The sequence below is a fragment of the Lynx canadensis genome, chromosome F1 (assembly GCF_007474595.2).
Source record: "Lynx canadensis isolate LIC74 chromosome F1, mLynCan4.pri.v2, whole genome shotgun sequence".
Classification (NCBI taxonomy): domain Eukaryota; kingdom Metazoa; phylum Chordata; class Mammalia; order Carnivora; family Felidae; genus Lynx; species Lynx canadensis.
The window spans coordinates 54,806,272-54,819,062 of record NC_044319.2 but is presented as its reverse complement, the minus strand read 5'-3'; the positions used below and the strand labels follow the sequence as shown (position 1 = coordinate 54,819,062).

At 36.7% G+C, this 12,791-nt stretch overlaps 1 protein-coding gene across 1 annotated transcript in view; it reads left to right on the top strand.

Annotated features, from left to right (window-relative positions):
- GPATCH2 (G-patch domain containing 2) overlaps positions 1 to 12,791 on the top strand; it is a 175,027-nt gene that overhangs the window by 131,453 nt on the left and 30,783 nt on the right. The window contains exon 10 of the mRNA XM_030302053.1: positions 1,158 to 1,228. Within this exon, the coding sequence (XP_030157913.1) occupies positions 1,158 to 1,228 (71 nt within the window). The remainder of the gene's footprint in view (positions 1 to 1,157; positions 1,229 to 12,791) is intronic.

Here is a 12,791-nt window from a genome sequence, read left to right as displayed (position 1 = left end):
TATGTCTTTATAACTGATTCTAAATAATGTCATTAAAAAGTTCACAGCATTTTTTATCAAAAGGTATTGATCCTGGTCAGACAATACCCAATGACACCCAGGTTCATTAATCATAATCGTAATGGTAGCATTTGAACCACTTTCTCAGCACTTATGTTTTGGTCATGGTGCGAAGCATTTCGCATGGTTTATTCTTGTTTAACATTCACAGTGGCCCTACAGGTAGATACTATTATTATCTCCCATTTTACGGATGGACGTGGAGGTTAAGTACTTGGCCTGAGATTACACAGTGTTGTAAGTGGTAAATCTGTTGTTAAAACCTGGTAACTTGTTAGTTACTGGCACAGCTGGGATTAGAACGTAGACCTATCCTGCATTATTACTTCCAAGATTTCTGTTGGTGTGTTAGGGTTCATTTCTAATATGCTATGCAACTTCTTTTTGGCCCAGCCTTGTGTATAATTATATTTCCTGCATAAATAAGATAAGCTACAGTTTGAGGTGAACACATAGTAAAGAGTAGTGACTATTCTGTTTTTTTTTCTTTCCAATTAGTTAGGGTAAAGCAAGTGTGAAAGGAAGTGGATGGTGAAGCATTTGAGGAGGCGATCAAATACATATACATACTTTCTAATTATATATTTCCAAGCCAATAATTTCTTTGAAAAAGAATGTTTTAAGTGTGTTTCTTTACCATGTTAGGCCAGTAGATACAGAGAAAATAGTATTAGATCTTTTATGTCAGCATAAATGACAAAGTCTCAAAAAATTCACACTTGAACGCAATGGCAGAAGGCCATTGGCAAGAGAGGTTATGTTCCTTTAACCAAGACACACTCCAGAGAACCAGGATTAGAGCTGAGTTCTAGAACCTCTGGTTGTGGACTGTAAATGAAGTGGCTGTAAGAGGCGATTTTGCTGCCGGGAAAGCACTGGACTGCCAACTCTTACTAACAGTTTTACAAGAGTGGCCATGGGCTCCCTAGCAAAAATCACGGTCTTGTTTTGAGAGAAACCAGTGGCGGGGGTGGGGGGAGGAAGAAAAGCACTGCAAGTGAACAAATAGTGTCCCTTTGAATGAGAACTTTTTCTACTTAAAAATAATATAATGAAAATATTTTTGTTCTACAACTTTGTCTTGACACTGTATGTAGCATCAGCTTCTGAGAGATAACCGAGCTGAAAGAGGACACAAGAAAAACTGTTCTGTCAAAACAGCCAGCAGGTAAGCAATTCAAAATCACTTCTATTTCTGATTATATGTCTCTCTCTCTCTCTCTCATTTTGTTTTGTTTTGTTTTGCATACCAATAGGAATGGGCTGAATTACAGTTGGGTTGACTCTGTTCCAAAGAGTTTGAAATATTTTATGCATTGTTTATTAGAATATATTTCAAGATTACTAGTAAATGAATAGAGAGGACACCATTTATTTCTATATTTTTTTAAAGCTGGTAAAAATAAAGAATGAAGTTTAAAAAGAAAAGAAAGTTCTGTTTCTCATAACTAATGAATATTAGGTCAGGTTTACAATAATCATTTTTATTTTTTAATTTAGAAAGAAGAATTAGTCTTTTTCCCCAAACTTAAATGGTACTTAGACCTTCTGAGAAGCAACCTGTGTTTTTATACTAATAATATATAGATGAATACATAGAAAATATGTTGTTTTTAAGATGTGCTTCTAGATTCTTGTTCATTTTATATTGCTGAGTCAGTGTTATTTTTTTCCCCTTTAACAGAATTATTATTATTCTCAGTTGATTGTTTCAGACGTACATTTTCAAATTTTGCATGTGGTGTTTCTGAAGACTTAATTTTTATTTAGATGAAAATGGCAATCGGAATATTGATCAGAACTACTGCCCTTAGATTTACACTTGCTCAAATTTTAACAGGATAACTGACCGCAGACCATTGCCTCCATGACTTCCCATTGCTAGTGCACTAGCTGCTGTGTTTAACTTTCCCAAGCAAGCAATACAGCTTTAAAGTACAACGTTGTACAAATTAAACTCAACTGAGAACCCACTAGCTTGCCTAATTTAGGCAGTCAAGAACTGTCAAACATGTAAGTTGACCATCAGTGATAGTCAAAGTAAAACCAATACACTTACCCCTAAGACTGTGAGATCCTAAAATTATAACCATAATCAGGATAAAGTGTACATGTGTCAATTATAAATAACTGTGGATGAAATATTTATGGAAATAAAATGAGCAGGCAGCAGATCACTATTGGCATTAATAGGCAAAGTTTAATAAAAGCCAGATAATCATCAGAAATGAGAAATATGATTATTAAAGAGGTAATCAGTGAAATGGAGATCTGTCCACGAAATAGACCAGAATATAGCATAAAAACACAAGGAGTTGGAAAAATGAAAGAGTGGTTAAGAGACACAGAAAAAAGTCTAAGATCTGTTTAATCAGAGTCTTTGATAAAGAATATAAAAATGCTAAAAAAAAAAGGGGGGGGGGGGAAGCATGATATTTAAAGAGATACTGGCTAAGAATTCCCCAAACTGACAAATGGTTACAGATCCACAGCTGCACATACAGAAAGCACAACTAATACTAAGTGGAATAAATAAACATAAACCCATACCTAGTAGTATATGCTGTAGTACACCAAAATAGAGAAGATCTGAAAAGAATCCAGAAAGAAAGGATAAATTGTCTACTAAGGAATGCTAGCTATCCATCAGATTTCTTGGTAGCAACAATGAAACTAGAACACAGTGGACTAAGTGAACATAGATGGCAACCTAGAAGAACATCTTTCCTGTGTGAACTTGAAGTAAACACATTTTCAGATGTTCAAAAACGAAGGACATTTACTACCAACAGACCTTGGCTAGAAGAATTTTTAAAAAGATGTGTTTCCAAAAAAGGATCTCCCAAGGAAAGTCTGAGATGCAAGAATGAATGCGGAGCCAATAAACTGGTAGAGATTTAGGTAAATTTAAACAACCCTTGTCTATATAAAGTGATAATACAATGATGTGTGATTCATGAGGCTTTTCAAAAGACGATCTAAAATAGTGGGCATCAAGAGCATGTTAACCTGGCAGGAAGCAGATGAGTCGGTTGCATGGGCATGGGACGAGGGCCAGGGAGGCACTGGAGAGAAGGTTACCAGAGGGCATAAAGAAACTGTTGGGGTGATGAGTATCTTTGTTGTCTCGACTGTGAGGATGGTTTCACATGTATATACCTACGTCAGAGCTTATCCAATTGTACATTTAACTGTGCATTTTGCTTATGTCAACTACACCTCAATAAAGATCTTCTCTAAGAAATTTTAAATAAAATCCCCCCTTGGCTTTCCATATCATTTCAAAGTCTTTATGTTGGCCATCAAGGCCATCTGTGATCAGGCCCAGCCCTTCGTTCCTTCCTCCCTGTCATCTTCTCCCACTTTACTTAGTCTTACTCTTCTACTCCTGCACGGTGGTCTTCATCCTGTTCCCCCAGCTTCCTGTTCCCCTAGCACATGGACCCCACTCAAGCCTCAGGGCCCTAGCACGTGCTGTTTGTTCCCTCTCCCTGCAGCTATCTTTATAGCTTTCCATCTCCGTCAAGTCTGTCTCCTCAGTGTGAAAAAAGCTCTGTCCACGGGGACCATTAGACTCTGCTTAATCTGTCTCCTGATTGTCCCTGTTCCCCTTCTCTTTAAGCTTCATGAGGGCAGGCCTTTGCTTTTCATACTGGTGTATCCCCAATACCAAAAACAATGCCTGATGCATGGACAATAAATATTCGTTACAGGGGCGCCTGGGTGGCTCAGTCGGTTAAGCGTCCGACTTCAGCTCAGGTCATGATCCCCTGGTTCATGGGTTCGAGCCCCTCGTTGGGCTGTGTGCTGACAGCTGAGAGCCTGGAGTCTGCTTGGATTCTCTGTCTCCCTCTCTCTGTCCCTCCCCCACTTGTGCTCTCTCTCTCTCTCTCTCTCTCTCTCAAAAATAAATAAATAAACTTAAAAAAATATATATGGAAGCAAGCTAAGAAGATGATGTAAAAAAATTATTCGTTACATAAAATACTTGTAGAATGAATTTAAAATTGAATGCGCAGCAGTAAAGTGCTCTGATTGAGTCCACGGAGGGGCCTCTACAGTTAGAGGGCCTGCCTTCTTGTTCCCACTTCTCCACTCACCAGCTGGGTGATCCTGAGCAAAATCCTTAACCTCTCTGTCCCTCAGTTTACTTATCTGTGAAACAGAGAAGATGGTAGTACCTGCCCCATAACATTGTTGTGAGAAATAGATGAGTCAGTGCATTTAAATAGATGAGTAATAGATGAGTAAGGCATTTAAAATGGAAGAGCTCAGATGTTAGCTTATTTACATGTATTTTTCCATGTTTCTTTCTTGAAGGCCATTTTCTTTCCAAGTGTGGTATTGTTACTTCCACATGCGTGTTTCCTAAGCACTTGTTAAATGTTATGTTTTTATTATATTTTTCTTGTACCTAGTTTAGAATGTCAAATCATTCTATAAGACTTACAACAACGGACAGCAGGCCCGAGACCTGTCCTTCCCCGTTGTCCGAGTTTACCCTGCAGAAGAAAACACGTTCAACCCTTTTAGCCATTTCTTCTAGTATCAACCTAAATTACGTGCTTATATTACTATTTCTTGAAGTTCTTAGTTTGATACTACCTACTGACTTCCTGCTGTATGCCTTACACACGCACACACACACGCACATACACACACACACACACACACAGTATCTTCATTTCCTCTCTAGCAGCTATATCATAATCGTCCGACCAAATCAATATTCATTGTTTGCATTAATGTGATTATGTATGTAAATATTATTCATAGATGTATAATTTTCCTGTTGTCACGGAGATAGCTGTCTTGTTTTTCATTGCTTTGTTTTCTGTGTGCCTCACCCCAGTTCATCAGCCACCACAAAGCAGTGTGGTTCCTCTCAGTTCTGTTTCGTGGTGGCATCCCTCTTGGAGCTGTTCATTTCTCAATCGATTCTGAACTGTTTGCCGTCTGGACCTGCTGCACAGCTGGTATCCTGTGATCTCTCTTCGTTACCGCCCTGGGGATTTCCCTCGACTCTCCGACATGGGATTTCCCTGTTCCCTGGGTCCCACGCCATGATTTCTCCTGAGCTTTCTGAGAAAGAGAACAGTCGTGGTTAAATCTGTGGGACTTTGTGTGTCTGAAAATCTGTTTATTCTAGTCTTACACTGATTGATTCAGCTGGTAATTGAATTCTGATTTGAGAACCATTTTTGCCCCAGGATTTTGAAGGCATTACTCTAGTGCCTGTAGTTCTCGATGGTTTCCATTTCTCTGCTCTCTTGCGATTTGGATGTTGGAGTGCCCTCCAATGATCCTCCAATTTTTCTTAACTTCTCTTTTATATATTGTTGTCTTCAAAGATTTCTGGGCAATTTTATCAATGTTATATCCCAAACCTTTTATTGATTAAAAAAAAAAATTCCCTTACACTTTTCATTTCCAAGAGCTCACCTTGTTTCCTTGAACATTCATTTCATATATCCTCCGTGTCTTGTTTTGTGGATGCAGTATATTTTCTTGTGTTTCTAAGAGTAACATTTGTGCTCGGCACGGGGCAGTTTGTAAAGGTGAAATCAGCCCAAGGAGAGAAAGACTCACTCAAGTTTAATTTTTGTTACCAGTTTTATTAAGCGCAAGGCACAAAATTCTTCACCTTCCTTATTTATATGTGTTTTTTCTCCGTTTCTTTCTTGAAAGCCATTTTCTTTCTAGTATTTTTAATATCGTCTTGACTTTTCTTACCCCTTTTGGATGACTGACTGCACTTCCCTTTCTCAACTTGTGGAAAATATAAAGGTTAGAAGAGAGAACTGCAAGGCATTAAATCAATAAATTTTAGGATCATTTCCTCGCAAAACATAGCAGGCAGGTACGAAAAGATAAATGCACAAGTGGTCTGCCGTTAATGACTCAAAGCTGAGATTCTGAGGCAGGCTCCTCGGGTGGGCAGTCCTCGCGGATGCTCTGAATGAATCCAGGGCCGTGCAGTGATGGCTGTCGCCTGTGGGGTGTACTACCTCTCGCCCTCAGCTCCGCAGGAGAATCTTCAAGACCTCCATAGAGGGGTATAATGCGATTCGGTAGTGTTCCAGGCATCCAGTTTACCCTATGTCTTTTTTTTTTTTTTTTTTTTTGGGCCACATCCACTTTACTGTTCATCTAGGCTCTTTCAGTCTGTGATGGGCACAGGGCAATTGTGTCTCTTCCAACCCTGAGACTTCTTTTATGGCTAACAGTACCCAAGAGGTGACAACCTATCAAAGTCTCCTTTAAACAACCAACGTACTTCAATAATTCCAGTCAGTTCTCTCAGGAAGCCCTACCTCATCAGCAGTGGACTCTGTCACGGTATCCTGTGCTTCTTCCTCCCGAAAGGGCAGTGTTCCTCTGGGTTCCCCAACTGGCTTCTCACTCTTCACCCATCGCTCCCGAGCTTCAGCCGCCATCAGCAGTGCTCGGCATAACATGCCATTAATCATATCCACAGAGTTATTAATGAAATACGAATGTGTTTTCTTTGCTCCTGTGTTTGTTGTAAACATCGTTAACATTCTCCATCTTCTCAGTCATGATACTTAATGGGCCCTGGCATCAAACTTTGGACTCATTCTTAACATAGATATAATGTAAACTAACTTAAACTCAAATTATAAACAGAGGTATGATATAATCTCATTGATTCAAGCAATATTAGTGCCACTCATCTTCCTTTTAGTTTCCTGCTTCCATTTTTTATTCCCTGGGGGGAAGCCCTTATCCTGGAGCAGGTGTATCAGACACTGAGTGGTGTGAAAATTTTTCACCATAACATTATCCTCTTATATTCATTTGCTGTGATCCACCAAGATTTTGCCTCGCAGTGCTTGAGGTTAATGGTTTCCTGTCTTGCATTCATCCGCGTTGTTTATATATTTTTGATTATTCCCATCTGACATTTCCGTGTCATTAGTCTGTGAGGTTTTATTTTCTAGCCGTCCTTCTATTTCTGAAGAGTTCTCTGTCCATTTTCATGGGGCACCTGGGTGGCTCCATCAACTAAGCATCTGACTCTTGGTTTTGGCCCATGTCATGATATCACGGTGCATGAGGTCGAGCCCCTCATTGGGCTCCGCGCTGACAGCAAGGAGCATGCTTGGGATACTCTTTCTCCCTCTCTCTCTCGAGCTTTCTCTGCCCCTCCTCCACTCATACTCTCTCTCAAAATAAATAAATAAACTTTAAAAAAGTTCTCTATCCATTTTCTTACTGTGGCATTTAGTCTTAAGTTTATTGTATATTATCCCTCATCTAACATTGAATGAGCATCTCAGAGTCTCTTCTTTGTGTTGTCATTTTTACATACCCTAAAACCTTTGAAAACACTAATAAAAACTTAGGGAAACACAAAATTCTTTTAAAAAATAAATACATGAAAGCAGACACAATTTTAATTTTTTAAAACCACTGCTTACTACCTATCACTGTCAATATTTAATAATTAACAGGCATAGTTTTTGAGTGGTCATTGCCTGCAGTAGATTGTTAGCCAAAATGAGACACACACTCACACATATTCACACTCATTCACACACTCAGCTCAACCTTGGGGGCAGTGCATCTAAGTGTTTTATAGAAACACTAGTGGCATCTAGATTTATTGCTTCAACCCATATCTTTCTCTTTAATTCCAGACTTGGTATCCAAGCCTTCCATTTTTTATTTCATTAGTCAAATATAATTTTATACTTCTCACAGTTAGAAAGTTCTTTTCCTCACCTCATTTAAAACTCCAATTAAATAATTTTCTTCTTCACCTCATTTAAAACTCCAATTAAATAATTTCATATTTTCATATTGTTTCTAAAGCTTCCCAAAGCAAAAGTTAGTAAAACATATATTAAGTGATGCCTGATACTAAATGATGTACCATTCTTGAAAATATCTTGCTTTTTTAAATACTTCTTTATGCTTATGATTAGTCTTTATTATTCTTTTTAAAAAATTTTAATGTTTATTTATTTTTGAGAGAGAGACAGAGAGACAGAACGCAAGCAGGGGAGGGGCAGAGAGAGAGAGGGAGTCACAGAATCGGAAGCAGGCTCCAGGCTCTGAGATGTCAGCACAGAGCTCGATGCAGGTCTCGAACTCATGAGCCTTCGACCTGTGAGATCATGAACTGAGCCAAAGTTGTCTGCCCAACCGACTGAGCCACCCAGGTGCCCCGTAATTCTAAGAATCCATACAAAAGGATTGATAGACAAAAATTATCAGCAATTTTATTGAATTATTTTGATCATATCAGGGACTTTCCTTTTAGATCTGGTATCTTTTTTTTCTTTAATCTATTCTGATTCTTTACTTACATGATTTTTGTCACTTATTCTTCTGAGGCACAAAGGACTAAATCATCCAACTGTCTGATATATAATTTGAAATTAAGTAAAAACATTCTTATTGTTATTATTAAATTCTACTTAATATCTTTAAATGCCTTTTAAAAACATGTGTTAATTCACTTTTTACTTAGTCTTAGTAGCATTACATTATTTATTTACTTAGTGTCAAATAATTTTATAATCCCTGGATGCTGTTGTTCTATTTCTTATGTTAGCAACTAATAGTGAGAAGAAAGAAATCAACCTTTTTTTTCTTTTCTGTCCTCTCCCCTGATTAGTAGTAAAGTGTCTCCTAACATGAAAATAATGACAATAGATTTTATCAGAAAAACAATAAATCCCATCACATTCTCTCTCTCTCACTCTCTCTCTCTCTCTTTCTCTCTCTCTCTCTCTCTCTCTCTCTGTCTCACACACACACACACACACACACACACACATTCATGTCAACTGTCTTCCATTAAGTTAGAAGAACATTCTTATTTACTTTAATACAGAGCATATTCATGTTTCCATGATGATACAGATCACTGTATTGTGTTCTAGCTGTAACAAATAGAATTATAGCTGTTCTTTATTTGATCTTCTAAAGATCCAGATATGTTCAAGGATTGGGTTTGCTCAGTCTTCCCCATCATGTCATCTGGTATTGGAGAAGGAGATCTAATTTGCAACAGATATAAAACTATTTGTCACTTTGCAGGTTTGCCAAAAATAAATGAAACTATTAATCCCTGCATTTTTGAGCAGCTGTTAATAAATTGGGACAGGATAACTGTTCATTAGAGTGCTAGTTAATGACGTGGACTATATTTATTCAGTGTGCTCTGCACAGAAATGTATCGACAAAATTAAATACGTTAACAAAAGTAAATGATGCTTTATTTTAATTTTTAAGATGAGAAGTTGCCTATCCTATGTTAACAAATCTAGGATTTTAAAACAAATCCTTCTTTGTCATATTAAATCAATGATTCAACACCATATTTTGAAGCAAGTTATATCACTCAGCATTTCAAGTTTGATGTACCTTACGTTTATATGTCCAAAGTAATGGTTTGAAACTGCTTTTAAATACTAATTTTAAAAGTAAAGTGTCTATTATGTTATCATTTTTTTTTCTTTACAAACTAAAATTAACATTACATTTCATTGTTTTAAAAAAGTATACCCAATCTTCCACCTAGAAGTGTATTTCGGAATTGTTAATTCATTCATATGTGTGCATGAATGAACAAGTAGAATATTTTTACGTATTCTCTTTAATAAGAATGTATACATTCCAAAATTGTTCAATTGGAATATATTTAATTGCATATGTGTTCTAATTTAAATTTTAATAGCTTTTAGGTATAGATATTTATAGTAGAATAATTGGAAATATACCACATATACAACATAAAATGATTTTTAAGGAATTTAATCCATTTTATGCTATATAGTCAAATTATTATATTGTGTTTAAAAAGGCACTATTCTTAAATTGCCAGTTCTCATGCCTCCTGTCCTTTTGGCATCTAGAAATTCTGACCTTCCTTGCCAAAATTTTACACTAATGATTATGGATAATTATTTTAAATTGTGATTATACTAAATAAAGTTACTTATCAGCCAATTAGAATTTTGAGAGATTGCTTTTCAGTGTAATATGAGTAATCCACACTGGTAAAAAAGGGATTTGCCATTTGGAAATATGTAATGTGTCCACTGTATGGTAAATAAAAAAGCAATCAAGTACTTCCCGGTGAAACATGCATGACAATGGCCCCTCTTTCTTGAAATCTGGTAGATCAATTGCATGATTTCAAATGACTAAAAGTATGCGCAGCCTCTCATCTCTAGAACAACAGTTGAATTTGGCCATGGTCACTAACAACGGAAAATAGCATGTGAAACCATTCCAGTGACCTGTAGCTGAAATAAATTTGTCTTGTGGAGTCCCGTTTCCTTCAGACAGGTGTCTGTTTCACAGTTGGCACTCTGCAAATTGGTCCTGTGATTAAATGGGCATGGACACAAAACTAACCTTTAACTCCCAAAGATGGTTCCCCTAGGAAATGACGAAGATACAACCATTTGTATCTCTATTGCTGCATGGGTTATAACTTCATTACGAGGACATTTGAGGATCTGCTCATCCGATGTGTCTATGTGCCAGAATACAACCCAAAACAACAAGTATTCCTAGTTGATTAGTAAAAGAATTACTGTGAAGGTTAATATTTTAAATCAGCAATACCATAAACAACAGCTACTGCTTCATAATCCGTACCTTACAAGCCTCCAGAATGAGCCTAGTAGATTCATCTGCCACACTGAAAACACAGCGAATTTAAAAATGCTATTTCAGGAGCACCTGGGTGGCGCAGTGGGTTAAGTGTCCGACTTCAGCTCAGGTCATGATCTCTCAGTTCATGGGTTCAAGCCCCTCGTTGGGCTGTGTGCTGACAGCTCAGAGCCTGGAGCCTGTTTCAGAGTCTGTGTCTCCTTCTCTCTCTGCCTCTCCTCCGCTCACAGTCCGTCTCCATCTCTCTCTCAAAAATGATGTCAACATTTAAAAAAAAAAAATATTAATGATACTTGATGTCTATAGAACAGAAATTATATCAACTCTTGAATTGTGATATATGTAACTGCTTATAACATAACAGGGATCATCCCGAAATCTAAAAAAGTCAGTGCATATATAAGTAATTGGAATGTTTTATTTAATGTTCTATAAAAATATTCAAATATGAAACATTTAACTATCACTTGTTTTAGCTGATTTTAACTACCTTTCAGTTATGAGGCAACTTAAAAATAAATACAAAAATCACAAAACAATGTCTCATAGAGTTAGAACTATGTTTTCAAAAGAATCCACTTGTTTATAATCAGTATTTTTTCCTTGCTCTTTCTCTTCAGAAATATGTTTTCATCACTTGTTTGTATGCCAAGATATTGTTGTGAATTTACCTTTGTTTACTTCATATACTTCTGATCAATTCCAACTCATGCCCAATTATATTACACTAAATTAACATAATTCAACAGATGTTGATATTTAAATGTTTTCTGGCATTCAAATCTTGGACAGCTGTCTTTGAGCTTGGGGAAAAGGCAAACATTTAGAGTTAAATGCTGAACATATGCTTAAATTACTAATTAGAAAGATGGAATAAAAACTGTGCATTATCCTTTCTAAGGACAATAACCTCAGATAGGGATTTCTGTAATCTTTTTACATCAAGTTACAGTCCAGAGGTGTACTCAGACTAGACGACATAGACTTCATGGGTAACTTAATTTAATTTCAAGTTTGATCACTTAAAAATTATGGAGAGTGTCACTAAGATTTGAAAAAAACTAGAATGACTTCATACTGGCAGTTTTAAGAATTGAAAGAATGCCTTTCACTTACAATGCGAGGATGGTAAAAGCAGTTTTTGACAATATTTTATTGTGGAAAATCTATCGTATGCAGAAATACAGAGAAAAATAGAAACTCAACGTGTGTCTCTCTCAACTGGCTTAGATAATTCTCTGTGGCTTATGTTGTTTCGTCTATATCCCTGCCCACTCCTTCCTCCAACCCCATAGCCCATCTATCATATTATTCCAACCAAAATGTATCAGTATGTTTCTCTAAAAAGAACAACCTCTTTTAAACAAAAAGAAACCACAGTACCAATATCACATCTATTTAAAAAGCACTAATTTCTTAATGTATATGAAGATACACAGTTGATATTCACATTTCCCCAGTTATTTTATAATCTTTTATCTTACACATTGTGTAAACTTGGATCAAAATGAGGTCTATCTCTTGTAACTGGTTGGTACACATCTCTGAAGTTCCCTTTGATTTATAAATATCCCCTCCCTCAGCATTTGTTTTTTCCTTGAAAGTTTTTCATTGCAGAAATCAGTTTGTTCTGCAAAGTTCGTCTCCTCTGAGGACTGTTGTTGATTTCATCCACATTGTGTCATTGCACATATTCTTGTCCCTTGTGTTTCCTGTAATTGACATTTAAATCTAGAGAATTGATTATATTCAGGTTGTTTTGTTTGTGTGTTTTGTTTTGTTTGGGACAAGACTGTTTCAGAACTTCTCTCACTCCATGTCTCTTTCTGTGATTGATTAGCCACAGTGATCCCAGATCCATTCATTAAGGGTTACAGAATGGTGAGATGTTAATTCTGTCATTTTACTTTTGCTTATTGGTTCGATTACTTCTGTTAAAAATCGCCTCCCCGCCCCCCCCTTCAACTACTTGATTACTTTGAGGCACAGATCATGCAGGAAATGAAAGATAAATACTTGATCTCTTCCCTTTAGTTATTAGTTTTCAAAATTAATTGGTTCCTTACATTTTCTAAAAG